General features: G+C 43.1%; 1 protein-coding gene across 1 annotated transcript in view; it reads left to right on the forward strand.

Annotated features, from left to right (window-relative positions):
• Nucleotides 1-362: 362 nt before the first annotated feature.
• The window catches only part of SLC22A16 (solute carrier family 22 member 16), a 52,289-nt gene continuing 31,314 nt past the window's right edge, over nt 363-21,337 (forward strand). Inside the window, exon 1 of the mRNA XM_026653673.2 lies at nt 363-453. Coding sequence (XP_026509458.1) covers nt 404-453 — 50 coding nt within the window. The 5' untranslated portion in view covers nt 363-403. The remainder of the gene's footprint in view (nt 454-21,337) is intronic.

Below are 21,337 nucleotides of genomic sequence, written 5' to 3' on the forward strand. Positions count from 1 at the left end.
GAGCCTGCCCTGCTGGGGAAGCCGGGCCGCCCCGGTACACCGTACCTCTTAGGCACGGCCGGATTCAGGGGAATTGGTTGAATTGTTCTAAAGCTGGCCCTGGGTGTGGAGAGTGCCCATCCCCGGGGTATGTGACCAGAGTTTTGGAGATAATTTAAGCGGGAAGCTGGAAGCTAGCGACACAGTTCTGTGGGAGGCCCTGGTGCTCGGCCGGCTCGGGGGGCTCGGGCTGGCGGCTCAGAGCGCGGCGGTGCGGGGCACGGGGGAGGGGTTAGCAGCGGTCGGCACCCAGGGCTCTGGTGGGCGGAGGAGCGGCGGGGGCCGGCCGGGCTCTGCGGGGCGGGGAGAATGACTCTCCCCGCGCCCGCCGCCGGGCCAGCAACGCGGCCCCTCTGCCCCCGCCATGGCTTCGCGCTGGGAGCGGCTCTTCGACTCCGTGGGACACTTCGGCAGGTAGCGGGACGGGACCCCAGGGCGAGGCGAGGCGGGGCGGGTGTGTTCCAAGGGAAACTGAGTGGTCCTGAGCCTGCTCCCGGGCAGCGGGGGAGCTCCTGGGAAGCAGCGTCTGCCGGCCCCAGGGGTGAGGAGGAGCGTGGCGGGTCCCTGCCCTGCTGGCCCCCCTGGGGGCTGTCACGCTTCAAAATACCGAGTCAAACCTACCTCCTACCCGCCCGGCCGGCTACGAGACCCTGCTGCCGCTTGCCAGGGGCGCACCTGCACTCCGCAGGCAAAGGGCGGGCTTGCGGCGTCGTGCGTTGGTCGCAGCCAGGTGTTTCCCACGGACGTGTCTAGGGCTCCAGGGTGGAAATGTTCTGTGTTGAGTTCCACCTTCCAAAAAAGATTATCTGGCCCATAGTCCCAGCTACAGCCCAGCAGCGATGTGCTCTTCTCAGCAGGAGCTAAGAAGCGCTTCCAAGTATTTGCTGATTTTGTTGTTACTGCTGCTAGTGAGAGCCGGCAGCCCGAGTTCTGGCATGTGGCTCGGCTCTCAAAGTGCCCATAGTACCTCCTGATGAAAGCAGTTACCAGCGCCTTAGATACAGTTTTCTAGTCTCTTCACAGCGCTTCTTGCATATAATGAGGGAAGAATTTAATAATAAGGCAGCCTGCCAACTTGTCTTGCTCCGACTCAAGTCAATGGCTATATTTCTTTTGGCAGTTGATAAAAGTTACATTAGCTCAGGTCAGGACCTCACAGGATAAGCCCCAAATTACAAAAACTTAATAATATGTATTCAGCCTGAGCTATACAAGTTTTCAAAAGGTTACAGCTGGAGAAACAAATAAAGTCATGGCTTATTATGGGTGTATTACACACACCCCCTTCCCCAGTATATGTAAGTAACCTTTTCAAATGGTTTTCTTTATTATTGTTTTTAGGATTGACATCATTGCCTAACAAGACTTTTTTTAACCCATAATGATCTCCTTCATCTATTATGAAATGGCTGCTTTAATGGTGTGTTTAATTAGTTTTGATTCATGCATAATAATACAGCTGAGAATCCTTGTTAGCAAATCAAATAGCTTCCTCTGTCAACCTATTTTTATAAGCTCATATAAATCATGTTGTGCTATATATGGTTTAAATAGTTCTTGCACAGTTAGATTCTGAGCAATCCAAACATGACTGATAGTATTTTGGAACTGGTTTGATTATTTTAAGCTCCAGCTCATACAGTAAAGAATGGCCAGCTGTTAATTAAAAAAAAAAACACTTTTAGTTAAAAGCATTAAATTTGCATGGTTAATACTAATCCCTTTTTTTATTTGGCTCCCTTTCAAAATCTGCTTTGGTGCTACAGCCATTCAAATATTGGTTCTGTCATGTGCATACAAATTGTTGATTTAAAAATAAAAGACAATAATTTCAAGCTGGCGTTCAGCATTTCATTTAAAATATTTCAGCAGTTTCTTAATATTTCAAGTCTTTTATTTCCCTCCTGCCTTCCCCTGTTTGTTCAACTCATCCCAGTTTTTGTACAAGTACATTAATTCAAAGTTTTGCTATCACTGAAAAGTCAGATCGTGGCCTTGTCCAAAGCCATTTCAAAACAAAATAGGTCATTAAGGTTGTAAAAAGATAATTTGTAATACCAATATTAAAAAATTGCAATAATTAAAATAAAACATATGTTTGAAAAGAAACACCAAGCTAATGTTAAAAAAAATTACATCTTCCCTGCTGCATATATGAATTATAGCAGTGTGGTCTCCTGTTATCAAGAAAAGGACTGTGTCCATTCATGTTTGACTTGTGCCTAGCACAATGGTGCTGTGATCCTGACTGGGGCCTTCTGGCACCAACTACAATAAAAATAAAAAATAATAACCTGCATTCTCCCCTTCTGATGTCTATCAGAAACCGATATTGTGAAGGTGAGTACATTATTGCCGGGGGGATGGGAGTGGAGGTGGGGGAGGTTGTCTGTGGCTCATAAATTCAGGAAAGTTGCTCTCTGGCCTGTATTTGGAGTGTGAAGTCTCTGACCATTATTGGGAAGATAAATGGAGAAGAGTATGGTGTCTAGCCCATCACAGAATGGTGAAATGAGCCATGGTTTAGGCTGGAATAAATATAGAGAGTAATATATGAGCTACCCATACCAAGAGGATGGATGAGGGTCAGAATTCCAGTCCCTAATCTGAACCACTAGTGCAGAGGTGGGCAAACTACAGCCCGCGGGACCCTCCTGCCTGGCCCCTGACCTCCTTATTTCTACACTTTCTGATGTATAGGTTTTTTTGAACTGCAATGATCTAAATTCCTGTCTTTCAAACACTTGATTTTCTATCTGACTCCAAATTTTCTAACTTTACATTTTTTGCTTAATAAATGAAATGCTCTAATAGCATTCTTATCAATTAATAGTATAGTTGCTACCGTAACTTTATTTTAACAAAATTTTTGGTTGATTTATTTCACTTTAAAAAAAATCTTTTTACACTGCTGGTGTGTGAAAACTTGTAGTATGTTAGGTGGAGTTGCTACAGTTTGGAGCAAAGAGAAACCCAATGCAAGAACTACTCCAGTGTTTATAAATTCAGCAGGAGACTGTGTTGCTTATAAAAAGTGCTTTGGACCAGAGATTCCTACATTGGAGCTCTACCACATCCAGACCCCCAGGTCTATACTAGTCCATCTAAGCTTTTATATGTGCTCATTGCCCTAACAGCAGTATTTGAGTTTCATGTGCGAGGCCTTCCCTCTCCTTCCCACTTGTTGGGGCCTTATCTGTCTCCAGCCCATCCATTCTGTGATAGACTCTCCCTCTTCTTTTCACTCAGAGCTCTTCTAGACTCCTCCTCCCCATATGTAGCCCTGTATTCCCTCTCGTATGTCATAGCTCACAGATCTTGTTGTGGCCGTACCACCCCCTGTGTAAATTACTATATGTTCATAGGGCCTCATGGAATTCCCAAGGTTCACAAAAGATGTATCAAATAACAAAAAAACCCAACCATCTCAAAACTACTCAGACACCATTCCTTCGTAGAGAAAAAGAAGATAATTGTACAGAGTGTATTTTTGATTTTCCAACCTCTCTCATCTCAAAAATGCCTTGAAAGATTACTTCCAGACTTCCTCAAAATACACAATTCTGGCAGATATGAATACACATGCATAAGAAATTTAAGGGTACAATTGGTTTTGGTTCACTCAATTTACTGTGGAGGAACAGGTGGTCATACTCCACTTTCTAACAGAGCTACACATAACCATAACAATGAAGAGACTACAATGTTTCTATAATCTATATAATAAGATTCCAGGATTGTCACTGTGTGTGTCACTCTGAAGTCTAGAATGCCCACTGAGTCAATGTGAATCAATGGAAGCAGCTACAAGCATCGTTAAGACCTCTTTTTGTTCAGAATCACTAGTTTGGATCATCACTGGATTTCACGGTCAATTACCTTTCAGTTTTTAAGTTCAGCCATTTTGACTTTATGAATTACACCTGTACGCCAGCATAGGCGTTCAGCTACTGTAAAGCATATATCTTTGCCATGCCAAGAGTCCTAGATAGGGGTTACCAGATGTCCCGATTTTATAGGGACTGTTCTGATTTTTGGGTCTTTTTCTTATATAGGCTCCTATATAGGCCCCCCACCCCCTGTCCCGATTTTTCACATTTGCTGTCTGGTCATCCTAGTCCTAGACCATTGTGACATCAGCGGTAACTCAACCAATCACCACCTTACTCTACAGCTACCTGAACAGCACCTACCCTTCAGTACCCTTCAGTGTTCCAGTTATGACTACTATTCCATGTTTCTGTTGTCCCTATAATATCCGATTTCACTTCCTGCACCAATAGTTCTTGTTCCTCCATTTTGTTGTGCAGGTGTCTTGCATTGATGTGCCACATCTTATTTGTTTCTGCTTGGCTTCATGCAGATTCCTCGCCTAATTTAGGTAGTCATTTTACTGCCATCATCACCTACCTGACTCTTACTGTCAGTGGTACTGGCTCTATCTTTCCTTTTGTTGTCCATTCTCCTACCCTCTGTTGTTCCTTTCTCTGTTGTTGTACTCCTTTTACTTGATTTTCCTTCCACTCAATATTAGAATCAGGTGTGAAGATTACATGAACATCTCCCCCAAATTCTTAGTTTAAAGCTCTTTTAATCAGTTGTGCTAATCTCCATCCCAGAAGTCTATTTCCCTCTCTATTCAGGTAGAGTCCATCCCATTAGAACCATCCTCTTTCTGTGAATGCCTCCCAATGGTTGAATATTCCAAAACCCTCCTTATAGCGCTATTGTCTGAGCCATTTGATGATTATCATAATCTTGTCTTGCCTTTTGTTCTTTTCCTCTAGGGACAGGTATAATCCCATTGAAGATCACCTGAGCCTCCATTTCTTTAATTATATTCCCCAGCCTAGCATAGTCTTTCTTAATTCATCCCAGGGAGAATCTAGCAGTATCATTTGTTCCATCATGAAGGACAATGAGTGGATTCTTTCCTGCTCCCATTAGGATCCTCTTCAGCCTCATGTCCACATCCTGTATCTGTAATTTTGTTCTAGTTTTTTAATCAAAATGTTGTGCAGTAGCAAGTGAAACACTTTACAGAAATTTAATTATATTATGTCAACACTATTGCCTTCATCAATCAAACTTCATATCTTTTTTTTATGAGAGTACAAGTTAGTTTCACAAGTTCTTTGTTCTATAAGCCCATGCTGATTTGCATTAAATTCATTACCCTCCTTTTAATTCTTTATTAATCATGTCCCATATTGGACACTCCATTATCTTGCCTAGGATCGATGTCAGGCCTATGAGTACCTGGGTCATCCCATTTACCCTTTTTAAAAATTGGCACGGTATTAGCTTGCTCCAAGACTTATTCAATTTCAACATTAATGGTCCACAATGCAAGTTATCCGGACCTGCTGATTTTAAAAAGTCTAACTTTATTAGCTTCTGTTTAACATCCCCCGGAGATACTAGTGGAATAGAAAGAGTGTTATCACCATATGATGAGTCTGCATAATTTATTTCCCCCCCAAATACAGAACAGAGATATTTATTGAACACTTCTGCCTTTTCTGTATTATTATTGATAATTCTTCCATTTCCATCTAGTAATGGACCAGTACCATTGTCAGGATTCTTTTTGTTCCTAATATATTTAAGAAACTCTTTATTATCCTAACTCTGCTGGCCATAGATTTCTCTTTGAATCCCTTTGCTTCCCTTATCAATTTTCTACAATTCCTAACTTCTGATTTATATTCATTACTATCCACTTCCCCTTTTTCCATTTGTTATATGTTGTGAATTTTATAGCTGCTTTTACTTCCCCTCTAAACCAGGTCATTTTTTCAACCAGTACCATCACCTTCCTTGATTGTGGAATTGTGGCTTTTTGGGCATCTAGTAAAGTGTTCTTAAATACTTCCCAATTATCAATCACATTTTCCTGATTAAATTCTTCCTCCCAGTTGCCATGGCTCGTATTTGTTTTCAGCTTTGTGAAATTGGCCCTGTTAAAGCACTACGTGGATATATTACTGTTCTGAACTTTATTCTGCGTGCACATTATAAATGTGATCAAGTCATAATCACTTGTGCCTAAGTGACCCTTAATTTTTACTTCTGTGATCAGTTTCTCTTTATCTGTTAAGACAAGATCTAATAATAGAGATCCAATAGGAGACACACCAGTGCCAAATACAGCGGTAATATAACCTTCTTACTCCTACTTGATATTTCCATTAATATAGCCAAGGATCACATTAGCCCTTTTCACTGCAGCATTGCTCGGGGAGCTATGTTCAGCTGATTATCCACCATGACCCCCCAAGTCCTTGTGAGAGTCACTGTTTCTCAGGATAGAGTCCCCCATTCTATAAGTAAGGCCTACATTCTTTGTTCCTCAAAGTATGACTTTTCATTTGTCCATATTAAAATTAAAGTTAAAAATATTGTTTGTTTGCACTCAGCTTATCAAGTGATCCAAGTCACTCTGTAGCATTTCTGTCAGTCTTCATTATTTACCACTCCCGCAATATTTGTGTCATTTTCAAACATTACCAGTGATGATTTTATATTTTCATGCAGGTCAATGATAAAAATGTTAAATAGTGTAGGGCTGTGGGCTGCGTTTCGCAGACTGGTAAGAATCTATAATTTTTACCAAGCCCAAAAGCAGTTCAGACACATGGGTAATTGGTCATGCACAACATTCACTTGAAAAAAGTCACAATGTCTGTCTCTACAGAATTAATCATTATTTTGTAATGTACATGATAAGCTGCATCTGCAACATGGGACATGATGCAAATATTATATGAGCATGATGGATTATATCTGGTGCTGTATCTTAAGGGTGAGAAGAACACAGTTTCCCTCAACATTTTGACCTGGTAGCTTCAAGAGTTTAGTATTGTTTCCTCTGATTTGCAGGGGCTATTCCTGTTTACTTGTATAGAGCTTTGGAAAATGCATATTTATGAACATCAGCACCACATTTCTCTCAATTGATTGCTTCAAACTTTCTAGAAACTTAGTATCTCAAATCAATGTCCACCTATGGGTTCTAGTTGGGAGTGGATGTGTGACAGAAAAACTTCATCAGTGTATTCCTGTAACATCTTAATTGTGCCAAGTGATAGCATCTGCACAGAACTGTTGCCCCAGCTCATATTTTCATGTCAAAAATCAGTAGGACCAGTCAGGGCAGGCTCCAGGCACCAGCCGAGCAAGCTCGTGCTTGGCGCTGCAGATTCTACGGGGCGGCATTCCGCCCAATCCTAGGGCGGCACGGCCGCTTTTTTTTTTCTTCCCCGATCCGGTCGCCCTGTAGGGGGCGGCAGCGCTGAGGAGGGGAGCGCCCTTCTGGGAGCGGACTGCGCGCTCCGTCTGCCCCACCCGGTGCCAGGTCTGTAGCAAGCCCGGCAGGGCAGCCCGCGTCCTTCCCTCCCCGCAGACCGGAGCGGCGCAGAGTCCTCCTGGCAGGCAGCGCGGCGGTCAGGGCTGCGTGGCGAGTGCCTGGCTGAAGCCCTGGCCGCCCCCCTTCTCTCTCTCCCCCTCTCCTTCCCCCTCCCCGCTGCTAGCCGGGGCACGTCTGCAGCGCAGGGAGTCCCCCTGCACCCTGGCTCCGGCCGCCCTGCAGGTTTTTTTTTTTTTTTTGCTTTGCCGTTCTGGCCGCCCCGATTTATTTATTTATTTTTGCTTGGGGCGGCAAAAAAGCCAGAGCCGGCCCTGGGACCAGTGGAACTTCAGTGATGATTAACTGTTTGTTGTCTAGATGTCTTATAAGGTCTATCTGTGTGCATTCGTGTATTTTATTCCTATGGGATACTTATTGTAGAAATGCCTGATTCTCATGCTTGAAGAATTCTTCCAGATTGATTGAGCATGTTTGGCATGTGATGTCTGATGTGCTGAAGATACTGTAGTAATGCTGAAGAGCTGCTGTGAGGATCTTCTCTGATGAATAATTTCCCTGAACAAGGGAAACTTGTTTTCTTTTTTTGGTTTTCTGATAGGTTCAAACAAAGCACCACATCTTTCTGTTATGATATAAATAGCTTCCCAATAGGGGTTCATTAGGAGCTGAGCAGGGCAGCTTTGCTCCATGCAGTCCTCTGACTGACCTCCTCTCTGGTGGATGCCTCTTTCTCCCTCTGTCGGCGCCAAATTCACAGCAAACAGGGAAAGAAGGGAAAGGAGACCAGGGGACATGCCATGGTAGGGCGCATCTATCTTGTAAGTGGTTTCACTATTTGCACTCGTTCATGTCCTTTTGGTTTGGAGGTTTTTTTCCTTTAAGGTTCTGTTGTTACTGGTGTTTTGGTGTGGTACTGGCAGCTGACCTGCCTGCCAATAGGTGAATGTTGCACTTTTCTAATACACGTTTATAAATAGAGGTTTTTATTTCATCAAGCTAATGTATTGTTATCAGTGCATTGCATCATACAATGTGTATTTAAAATAATAAAGGGAAACACATGATCAGGGACAATTAGGAATTACACCTCTACCCCGATATAACGTGACCCGATATAACACGAATTCAGATATAACGCAGTAAAGCAGCGCTACGGGGGGGCGGGGATCAAAGCAAGTTCGATATAACGCAATTTCACCTATAACGCGGTAAGATTTTTTGGCTCCCGAGGACAGCGTTATATCGGGGTAGAGGTGTAGTATGCAAACATTATTCTTCAGTACAGTTAGCTAAAACAATCCATACTTCAATCACTTCCTTACATTGATCCATACTGTGAATCAGCACTCCCCCCCCCCCCCCCATTTGATAAGTGGTCATGTCAATCATAAGTACATTGCATGGCAATCAGTCACCCCCACAAGCACATTCATAAAGGTACTATTCTTCCTTTTCCATTGGGCCATGCAGGTCCATAATATGGGAGCACAATGCGTCCTTGACTTCTGTTGCCCAGGTGTATCCAGCTTCAGCTCTGGCTGGTGCACTTTCTGGCTCAGTGTACTAATTCAGCAGCCTCTCGCTGTCATAAGTCCATTCAGGAAGTAATGGCTTACCTCTGGCTTCACAAAGGTTGTGAAGAGCACAGCAAGCCCTAGTAATGTGGACAGCAGTAATGACACTCGAATCCAAATTGGTCTGTAGACATTTTCAGTGGGATTTCAGTCTGCCAAAAGCACATTCAACAACCATTCTACATCTGCTGAGAGTGTAATTAAACTTTCTTTTGCCAGGTCCTCAGAAATCAGGGTACAGTTTCATAAGCCAAAAGCAAAAGAGGGTACATGAGGTCTCTCAGAATATCAAAGGGGACAGTAACTCTGTTTATGACAATATAATTTGGTGGGAATAGTATCCCAGCCTGTCCATGAATATGGACTTCTGACCAGTGAAAAACCCTGGCATCATGGACTTTTATGTCTGCCACCTTGGGGTAAACCACACCCCTGATTGCCTCAGAAACTTCCACCAGCACTTCACCCCTAGTTGATTTTCCAAACCCAACCTGGTTGGCAATGGACCAGTAGCAGTCTGGGGTAGCCAGCTTCCAGATTGTTATAGCAACCTGCTTCTGGACCAGCAAGGCCTCTTTGATGCATGTATCTTTATCCTGGAGGGTTGGGGCAAGCTGCTCACAAAGCTCCAGAAATGTAGCTTTCTTCATGCGAAAGTTCTGGACCCGCTGCTGGTCATCCCAGGTCTGCATGACCATGTGATCCCACTGGTCTGTACTTGTGGCCCTGTGCCAGAAGCGCCAGTTTACGCAGGGGGGCATCAGCAGCTAAACTGAGTGCCATGAGCAGCATCAGCCAGTTCGAGTCTGCCACATCTCTGTTGTCGCCTACCTCTTTCTCCTCCTTTTCCTGCTCAATCATAAGCTCTGTTGGGTGCCTTTAGTGAGTCAGGAAACGCTGCTGCAATGTCCACCAGTGCCTCATGGAAGCTCTGCTCATTTCCTGACATGGGAGTGAAAGTGCAAGCAAGAGAAGCTCTTCAAAAAGTGCCTCCTCCATGTTGCTGGCTCCGATAGCTGGGAGCACACAGACCAAAAAGTCTGCTCAGCAGGATGTGTTGTCAGGCTGTTCAACTTCCTGTAGTGGGCAGGGTGGCCTGTCAAGTTTTTGCACAGTGCACCACAGTCAAAGGGCTACAGCGGCCACATTTCAGGAAGCCACTAGGGAGTCTGGGATATGGTTGGTTTGACTCAGATCTGTGTGCTACAGCATTGATGGCAGAGCCCCAGGTTTGAGCCTGGTTTAGAAAATTCTCACCATAGGGTGAACAATCAGTGTAGATGCTCAAGCCCTGGGTTCACTAACCAGGATCAGGTGACTCAAGTCCCACTAATCCTGGGCTTACATTGCAGTGTAAACATACCCTTAGTGCCATCTAGGCCACTTGGCCTTCCCTAGTCATATAGGGGACTAGCCACAGGGTCCAGGCTCCTCTGTCCCAGCCTGCACCCACAGCCACCCTCTCAAAGATACCCAGGAATATATTGGGGTCATCCATAGCAGCCCATCTTCCAGGGTCCAGTCCCTGTGCCCAACTGCCATTCCCTACCAAGGGACTCACTATCCTTTGCAGTAACTGCTGCTGAATATTCTCTTGCTCTTTGATGACCCCCTGCAGATTCTTTTGCTGCTTTGCCTACCAGGCAAGTAATGCCTGCCTCTCCAGGTGGTGTGACTGCTGGAAACCTTACAGAGTCTTCTGCATCTCCTCTTGCTTTTTCACTAGCCTTTGCAGGGTCTCCACCAGTGTCGAGGCCACTGAACCCTCCTGCTGGCTATGACCCCAGACAAACCCGCTTTGTCTGACAGAGCATCATCCCGCCTCTGTCTCTTTTCTAGCCACGGACTGCTCGGAGACCTTCTGGTCAAACACCTCGTGCAATTTATTTTCAGTGTCCTTTCCACCACCCTTACAGACTTGTGCAGCTCTGTATTTACAATGGCACACACTTAGCCAAGGAGCCGGGGAGACGAAAGTATCTTCCCCCTTTGAGATTTTTCCTGGCTCTGACACTGAAAAGCCTGCCAATCTCTCTCCTCTCCGCCCCCGTCTTTGGTAATGGGCTAATTAGCTTTTTGGGTTTTCCTCAGACCAGGGCCGGCTCCAGCATTTCTGCTGCCCCAAGCAAAAAGAAAAAAAAAAGAGGCCGCGATTGGCGGCGGCAATTGGTAAAAAAAAAAAAAAAAAAAGAAGCCGCGATTGGTGGTGGCAGCAGTTCAGCGGCAGGTCCTTCACTCCTAGAGGGAGTGAGGGACCTGCCGCCCCCGAATTGCCGCAGGTGCCGCCCCTCTCCCTTGGCCGCCCCAAGCACCTGCTTGTTAAGCTCGTGCCTGGAGCCGGCCCTGCCTCAGACCATTCCAATCTATTCATTAGGCACAGCTTTCCCCCTCAGGGATGACTCCTGGGCAATGTAATTGATGATTTAGTGATCAGAGTGCTGGTACAGCTGTGGTTGGCCAGCACTCTGTCACAATTGCTGAAGTCACTGAACCCACAAATTAAATGAACAGCATGGCAGCCATTGAGGAGTCATGCAAGCTTTGCTTTTGCATAGACCCAAGCAATTGAAATAGAGCACTAGAAAGAGCTCAGTACAAACACCTGCAATTGAACAAATCATGAGATCAACTTCATATGCCTTCCAGAAAGAGCCAGGGAAGTATAACTAAAATTGAATAAAAAGAAGATAAAATTGTGATGGACTGCAGTATCATACATGGGAAAACTTCCTGACCTCCCAAGGGCTACAACCTTGGGATAGACAATAGTATTATAGTATCATGCCCCTAGAGTGGGGCTATTGTACAATCCACTAAAAAAGAGAAAAAACAAGGAAAGAACTTGATATTATACGATACCCTAGTGCAGAACACATAGGTAGTGACATTGAGTAAAAGAGAGATTCTGGAATATGTAAAATGAGATGATATAGTACGATCTTAAGATAGAAAACAAGCTGTAATTTAGGGAGATTGCTTTAAATATCTAGCAATTTAAAGAAAAAATTGTGAATTGGCTTCCTTGAAAGAGAAGAAACCAAAAGAATGTCTGCTCTACATAAGGATACAAAAAGCCAAGAGCAATACACAATATTAATAAATGTAAGGGGAAAATTCAATTTTCTGCTGACTGAAGAGCCAAAGTCACAATAAAACTAATCGAAAGATCCTGCTTTAGAAAGGTCAATAAACCTGATAAGATTTTGTCTTATCCTATTAGGAGAGTTCATGGGAAAGCTATCTGTCTAATTAAAAACCAAGGAAGGTATGACAAAAAATCCAGTAGCTATTATACCAGCTTTCAGGATTTGAATACTAATTTATATGCATCACAATGTGTAAATCGCACAGAACAGCTAGAGAAAAACAAAAACACCTTTATTTTTGGAAGAAGATACAGTTAGTTTAGATGAGCCAGTGTCTGGAGCTTGAAACAAAAAGTCCAGAACGAGACTGCTAATAAAAAAGAAAAAGCAAACTTTTTAGAAGGAATCAATCATTTTATCGGGCAGGGTCTGTACAAAAATTCAAGGGAAGGGTAAGTTCCCAGAAACTGTGCAGCATGCTATCACCACACCATTACACAAGAAGGAAAAACTAACGGTTGACTGAGAGCCAATTTCCCTTCTGAATGTACACATTAAAAATGTTGCCAATGTATTGCCAACCATATTAGAGGCAGTAGTTAAACAATTGATAGATTCATTAAGACCAGACATATTTAATCTCTGGAAAACAGTACTCAGACAATCTACGGTGTGCATTAAATTGCATCGCCTCAGCCTGGATAAAGAAACAGAAATTTGCTCTGAGTGGCCTTTTCTGAGGGCTTTCTTGAACTATATATTGATTTGGTCTGACAATTAGAAAACAAATATTTTATACTTACCCCCAAAATATAATATATTATTATAATAAAGGGCTCCATTAATAAAGAAATACTCATTAAAAGAGGAAGAAGACAAGGATGTTCACTTTTACCAATTTATTTACCCTAAAAATAGAGCCACTTGCAATGAAAGTTAGTGGTAATGGGAATTTATAGGACATACAAATGAAACCAGAGAGCATAAAATAGCCCTTTATGCTGGTGATATATTTAAATGTTTTACACACCCCATATCCTTAATAACTATATTTTTACAGAAACTAGGTAATTTTAGCCATATATTGGGTTACAAAGTAAATATTCAAAAGACAAAACTACTCTATTAATGAGGAATGAAACTGAAGAAGGTCAAAATTTCATGTCAGTTCTCTCAGACATCTACAGAAATAAAATATTTAGGAATAACTGATTCAATAAATTCACTCTAGAAAACAATTTTTTCTCCTCATATTAAAATTTCAGGGAGAAGCTAGAATGTGAAATAAATTTTATAAAATTTGTTAGGTAAGTGATAAGCTGTATGTATAATCTGGTTTATGTGTGATCTTTACTAGTGTGACATTGCACTCCATATGATTTTATGAAAATATGCTAATGAGTGTGAATATAATGTAACTGGAATATGCTTCATGCAAAAGGTCTCTTGTAAGATTTTATTACAAAGCTTATAATCTATTGAATGTGGCCATCCTATTAGTATAAATGTATCCAGGGCCGGCTCCAGGCACCAGCCCACCAAGCTTGTGCTTGGGGCGGCACCTGGAGGGGGGCGGCGCGGCGCTCCGGCCGCCGGGGAGAGCGGGGCCACGGCCGGGCTCGCCGCCCTCCCCCCGGCGCTCTGGCCGCCCTCCCCCCCGGTGCCCTCCCCCCGGCTGCCAGGGGGGAGAGCGGAGCCCCCGCCGGGGCTCGCCGCCCTCCCCCCGGGGCTCCGGCCGCCCTCTCCCCCCCCCTCGCTGGGGGGGGGCGGCCGGAGGCTTTTTTGCCTGGGGCAGCAAAAAAGCCAGAGCCGGCCCTGAATGTATCATTATTGTATTTGAAACTAGAAATATGAAATATAACTCTGAGGTCCTATTGTAATTATGCAAAGTATGTGCCATTAATGGTGGTTTGGAATCTTGATGGCTCCCATCAACTAGGACAATTGGTTGTAAATGGCTCTGTTTACTTGCAAGCCTTCCTGTGAGTCAGGCCAGGAAGAATGAAAGCTGGGGGTCTCACAGGACATGTGACCATGTCACCTGGTACTGGACTCCATCTTAAACCTGGTACTTTTCCATTTAGAAGGAGGGGTGGGAACCCAGAGAGACAAAAGATTCCCACCTTGTGCCAAAGCTATATAAGGGTGTGGAACAGAACAAAGGAGGCTGCAGTCATGAAAAATCCCCTACCTACTACCTGAGCTGAAACAAGGACTGTACCAGAGGAAAGAATTGGGCCCAGGCTAGGAAAGAATCCAGTTTGTGAAAGAAACTTTTTGGAACATTTCCGAGGGTGAGATTTTATCTGTAATCAGTTTCTTAATGTATTAAGCTTAGACTTGCGTGTTTTGTTTCATTTTGCTTGGTAACTTACTTTGTTCTGTCTGTTATTACTTGGAACCACTTAAATCCTACTTTTTATGTTTAATAAAATCACTGTTGCTTATAAATTAACCCAGAGTAAGTAATTAATTCCTGGGGGGGGGGGGCAAACAGCTGTGCATATCTCTCTATCAGTGTTATAGAGGGCTGACAATTTATGAGTTTACCCTATATAAGCTTTATACAGAGTAAAACAGATTTATTTGGAGTTTGGATCCCATTAGGAACTGGGCATCTAGGTGCTAGAAACAAGAGCACTTTCTAAGCCGTTTTCAGTTAAGTCTGCAGCTTTGGCGGTGCGGGTCAGACCCTGGGTCTCTGTTGCAGCAGATTATCTTATCTGGCTCAACAAGACAGGGTACTGAAGTCCCAAGCTGGCAGGGAAAACGGGCTCAGAGGTAGTCTCAGCACATCAAGTGGCAGACCCAAGGGTATCTGTGTGACCCAACCCGTCACAACTAGTTTTACATGTTCCTAGTAAAAATACCAATGATAATCTTGGAAAAATTAGAAAAAAATGCAAGTAGGGTTTTATGGACTTTTAAGAACCCTGAAGTCAAAAGGAAATTTTTACAGTTGTCTTCCATGCAGGGAGGAACTGGATTTCCAAACTATAAACAATATTATTGAACAAAGTTCAGAATAGCAGTCTGAAATAAAAATTAAAATAATTTACCCTAGATCCAAATGGAGAATGATTTAACTAAAACCAAATCTCCCTTTGCTATACTATGGACAAAGAATAAGAAGCCTATTCTTAAGGGGCAGTCTATAATTATGGCAATACTAAGGCATAAGTAATTGGGAAAGTGTTCTTACAGAAAATGGATGTTATATTATAACTTATTTCAGAGTAGCGAATTTATATCACTGTTCAATATCAAACGGCAGGGGGAGGGGGGGTCTTCATAATTTTCCTTTGTGCCTATATTTCCAGATGTATAGCTTTCCAATAGAAAAAAATAAATAACTCAAGGCATCATGGACTTAGTTTTGTTTTGGCGTTCTCCGTGGAAAAAAGTTGCAAAGAGAATTTATTAAAGCTTACATAGTTTGAAAGAAAATAATAAAATAAGCCATAAAGATAAATAGAAAAAGCATTCCACTAACCAAATAGAAAAGGAAGAATGAAACTAAATAAGATTGTTGTGACGGGGCAGCCCCGCCCCGCACTAGCCCCAGCGACGTCAGACCAGTAGCTCTGACAGAGGAAGTCCCGCCCCGTTCGTACTGGGCATGCTCCAGATGCTCACTGAGTATAAAAGGAGGGAACTCAGCTCAGTCGGGGCTGGCGGCCGCAGGGGAAGGACCTAACTGGGAAGCTCCTGCAGAGGACCAGCCGACGCTCTTGAAGCCGCCAGGAACAGAGGCTTCTATAGGCGGGCACGAACCCCTACTGAGGGAGGAACCAGAGGAGACGACGGATCCGGAGAATCACGGAGAACCCTGGGATCCGTGGGAGACCCCAACTCCCCAGCCGGTAGGGAGCAACCCAGGGGAGGTGACGGACTGGTACCTTGACCCCGGTAAGCCTCAGCGTGTTTCGGTAGGACCCCCTCGCTGAGCCAGTAGTAAGGTCCTACGGCCCTGCAACCAGGGGCGATCCTATGGACTCTGGCCACTAGGCCGGGCTGCCCTGCAACCAGGGGCGATCCTATGGACTCTGGCCACTAGACCGGGCTGCCCTGCAACCAGGGGCATGAACCCTCACAATTGTACACAAAAAAGCGTGCCTTATGCCTGTAATTTGATGGAAACACGGTATTAACTCCTATTCTGTTAGACTCCTTTCAGTTTATGGGCCATGAAATTATTGCCTCATACACTGTGTTGGTGAAACTAGTACAATGTAAAGGGAACAGAAAATGTGGAATTGGGATCTGTTCCAAAATTCAAACATAATGATAGAAAATAGTGTTACCAAAAATATTATTAGTATTGAGTTCTCACTGCAAGAAATAATCTTAGAAATAGATAATACAGAAGTAGCAAATGCTAAAACATCAATGGTTGTGAAAATGTTGTTTTGTGCATGTGGATGTTGGAAATGGAGCATTGGTCCTATTAATTTCAAAATAAATGGAAGAACTTTAAAGCTGTGCAGTTTTCTTTATTGAATTACATGACAAATATTCTCACATATTAGTAGTGTAAGAGATATAAAATTATTTCATAATGATTTTCAAGTTTATCAAGTGCATGCTAGGTATTTAATGTGGCCTTTAAATATTTGGTTTTTGGTTTTATGTTTAATATTTTTCACTTTTTTTATTTTGTTTTTAGCTCTAACAATTACAGAGCAGGTGTGTTATAAATAGGCTTGGCAGGATTTGAGTTAAATCATTAGACATCTGTAAATGTCACTTTGACCTGACACACAGAAATAGACAAAAACAAATCCATTGATAACAGTCATAAGTGCAGCCTCCCCCGCATATAGTGCCCCCCAGGGATCCAATGTCACTGGTCGCACAGGGAGCCCTCTGAAACCCTGCTGTCATTGCCCTCATTCACCCACTGGCCAGGAGTAAAAGGGCTGTCTCTGGGCATGAGCCATTCAGCAGTGGTGTGGCCAGTGGCTGGTCCTCCTCACTGCAGCCCTGGCTGGGGGTCTCTGCACCACTGGCCAGCACTACAGTCTACCTCACACCCAGGTGTCTCAGGCCCCTTGACCACACTGGGAGCCCCCTGTAGTCTCAGTCTCAGCACTGCCCTAACCCTAAGCCCATCCCCCCTTATTTTCCCACAACTGTGAACACTGAAATAGATAAAATTAGGGGGGAAATGCTTAAAACCCATAATTTTGGACAACTGAGAAAATTAAAATAGATAAAAATAGAAAAATGATGCTTAAAAATAAAAATCGCTCTCTGTCAAAACTACAAAAAAAAATTAATTCTTGCCAAGCCAAGTTACAAAGAAATAAAAGGTGAAGTTCATTCATTATACATAATGAGAGAGAGAGAGAGAAAACATATTTAAGATGCTTTTAAATATGCTTATTAACAATGTGTGTTTATATATGACATATTGATAAGACTTCACTAAAAAGCTACCTTAATAAAACCTATCAATCTGTTCATGTGCCCTACCAAGGGGTACGGGCAAAGAAGTAAAGTAATGTCTTGTGTGCAACTAAGGTTCTGTAACGGAACAGCTGACAGATAAAAATGCTTATCAGTTAGATTATCATGTTGCAGATGTTGTAGGACAGCATTTGGAGTGAAGGCATATTCAGGCCTGAGTCTATTCTGTTAATATGTAACAGCTCAGCATAAGCAGTGTTGCACATGTTTAAGAAATTGCAAAGTAATCATGGTTAGTGTTGTGTATGTGTAGGAGAGACATAGAGTAATCATGTTTGTGAGGACAACAGAAGATACAAGCAATTACAGAGCTGAAAAAGCTGTTTGAGTTAGCACAAAACTTGTACTGATGGGGTGGGAAATTGATAGGGAAACAAGAAGCCAATACATATTCATAAGAAAAGATAACAAAAGTTATAAATAGTCATAATAGGCAAAGCCTTTCTTGGGGGTCACACTCAGGCAGCTTCAGAGGCTTTCCCCCTTTCAAAGGTCTTTTTGGGTTTTGGTGAGCCTTTGTGGCTGGCAGAGGCTTGTCAGCTTTCCCGCTAAGCTACTCTGTAACAAGAGTCAGCTCCTTCCAAGGCACAGCAGCTTTCCTCCTGGTTGCTGCCCCTTTCTGTGACCATATCTCCTTTTTCAGCTTTCTTCATCCAGCTGGAGCAGGCTCTGCCGGTATGTTTATTTGGTAGAGACTGAGCCCAGAGGAGCTCGTTCGTCTTCTCCTGATTGGGATGGAGGTATGCCTCAGCACACTCAGCCTAATAAAGGGAAGCTAAAGCTGACTGGTCCTGGAAGTGTATGGGGTGGTGCTCCAGTGAGCTTCCCATGTTTAAGTAACTGATCATTGCTTGCTTTAGTGTTTTTCCTTTGTAAAGATTTGTTACCCTGATCTGCTGAGTGGTGATTCTCAGTCTGCATAATTTGGGTGGCCTAGTACAAATAACTGTGCCATCAATTAAAGTCAGCTGATATATGTGTATAGGGTAAAGATTGCTTCATGCGGTGAATGCACAAACTGGAAAATGTATAACATAATTAAAGGCAAGGTTGTCCATTAACTTTGTTAAAGGAAAGATTGTCCAGTAACAAAACTGAGGGTTACTGTGTAACTCTCATGAGATACCAATCATTGACCTCAAGTGCACTTTCATCTTTCTCTGTAGCATCTAGATACTTGACATGAATCTGCTGAAGAATGTACAAACTAGCATTGACAATAAGTATGTAGAATGTTCAAATAAGAGGAGGTGTTTGAAGGAAGAAGTCTGTTGTGCCTGTTGCTGTGTCAGTTTAACCTATGGAGCTGTGCAGCCATTATCTTTTGGTCAGCCACCAAGAGTCTTGAATACTGCCATCTCTTAATGCAGGCCATCCAACGGAATCCCAAGGGCCTTGGCATGGCCAGATACTGAAATCCTCACTCATTGACCAATGAATCATAGAAGTATAGGACTGGAAGGGGCCTCAGTAGATCTTCTAGCTCAGTCCCCTGCACTCAAGGTAGGACTAACTAATAACTAGACCATCCCTGACAGGAGTTTGTCTAACCTGTTCTTAAAAACCTCCAAAGATGGAGATTCTACAACCTCCCTAGACAATTTGTTTCAGTGCTTAATTACCCTGACAGGACGTTTTTCGTAATGTCCAACCTAAACCTCCCTTGCTGCAATTTAAGCCCATTGCTTCTTGTCCTTGCCTCAGAGGTTAAGGAGAACAATTTTTCACCCTCTTCCTTGTAACAACCTTTTCTGTACTTGAAAACTGTTATCATGTCCACCCTAAGGCTTTGTCTACACTGCTCATCTTACAGTGGCACAGCAGTGCATCTGTAAGGTACGCAGTGTAGCCACTACTTGTCGATAGGAGAGAGCTCTTCTGCCAACAAAATAAAACCACCCTCAATGAGGGGCGGTAGCTTTGTTGGCGGGAGAGCATCTCCTGCCGACAAAGCACTGTCCATACTGATGCTTTTCGACGGTAAACCTTTTGTCGGTCAGGGTGTGGGGTTTTTTTCACACCCCTGACTGACAAAATTTTACTGACGAAAGTGCAGTATAGGCATAGACTCAGTCTTCTCTTCTCCAGACTAAACAAACCCAGGTTTTCAATCTTTGCTCCTAGGTCATGTTTTCTAGACCTTTAATCATTTTTGTTGCTCTCCTCTGGACTTTCTCGAACTTGTCCACATCTTTCCTGAAATGTGGCACCAAGAACTTACACAGTACTCCAGTTGAGGCCTTATCAGTGCTAATCTGCGTTTCTATTTCAAAGACTGGCTAGTCCATTGTGAGGACTGGAAGCTGACTTGGGGTCAGGTACTGCCTAGGACATTGACAACATAGTGTCACAGTTCAGGGCAACTGCACCTGTATCCAGCAAAGGCTACCACTCTAGGCTCCCAGTTCCTCAGCTATCCCCTCTCTTGGGTGGAGACCTGCGTCTTTCTCCCTCCTGACTGGGTTTTTCCAGGATGCACAATTCCCTGTCTATACTATGAGTTCCTTAGCAGGTCAGACTGCCTAAGCAAGCCTGCTTTGCTTTTTCCTAAGAGACTATTACCTGTGTAATTGCCCACAGTTACAAGTTTCCACTCACCTCTCTCTAAACAAGCATGTTTATTCTTAAGGTGAAAACATTACAGGGAAAACATTTTTAAAACAATAAAATAACCTACATGCATGCTAATAAGCTTACCAGTGATCACCCCAACCCCTCAACTCCAGAAGGGGCTCTGGTAGAGGATCAGTCCTTAAGGATTGAGATCTGCCTTGGACAGAATGTCCTGTCTGTTTTCTGGATCAGAAGGAAGGCCCTGAATCAGTTTAAAGTCAGGTTGTTTTAGTCCTTTTTTTGTCTGTTGATCTCTGGAGAATTCAGTTTGAACTAGTATTTGTTATCCTCTCTGGAGGGGTTACAACCTGAATAAATTTGCCTAATCATGCTCCATTGTTCTTAATTCCTGGAGGTCTTGGCCCACAATGATACATAAACTTTATACAGTACCATCTCCTAAAGGTACTGTGGGAAATTGCCATATCTGTCACACAAAATATGGTTGATCATTGTGAGTGAGAACTTCAGCTGTTCTTAATGAATTCTGTTAGCAAGTTAATGATCAGAGGTTGACTGACTTGCTTGCTTCTTATTATCGCAAAACTTATACCAGGTTGTTTCATGAGCTATGAGTACAGCATCAGTAGCTGACTCTTCACCCAGTCTTGATAAGTTTTTTTTTTTTTTTTTTTTATTAAGTTTATCTGCAACCCACTTCATCAACACATACATGATTTTCAGCCAAGGACGTGTACCCAGCATTAACTTCCCTGGTGTTACATTTCACTGGGACATTGTGTATCTTAAATCACCTTTAGACAGAGCACGCTAGTCAGTAGGACAGGCTGCTATTGCCGCAGTAGAGATAAGAACATGATGTGTAAGGTTAGACACCTAGCACTTCACTTTGGCAATACAAAAAACAAACAAACATTAATATAGACTCGGATACAGGGCCCTCTTAAGGATTTCTGATTAGCTCTGACTAATTTTGGGCTTTCTCAGGTAGAAAATAAGTAGTCAGTAGTTCTGGAGCCAGGGCTGTTTTGTTTGTGTCAGGATATTTCTCGATTAAATATATTTTAAAAATCGAATGTTAATTATTCCTAGTATTAAGCAAATGTTTATGTAAAACATTAATTTATTGGTTTAAGTACAAATGCGTATAGTCCTATTAGCTTAAAATTTCACCTCTCCTGTAGAAAGGGATAGAATTATTTTTATAGGAATTCAATGTTTTTCAG

The sequence above is a fragment of the Terrapene carolina genome, unplaced genomic scaffold (assembly GCF_002925995.2).
Source record: "Terrapene carolina triunguis isolate 2854851 unplaced genomic scaffold, T_m_triunguis-2.0 Scaffold42, whole genome shotgun sequence".
In the NCBI taxonomy this organism is placed as follows: Eukaryota; Metazoa; Chordata; order Testudines; family Emydidae; genus Terrapene; species Terrapene triunguis.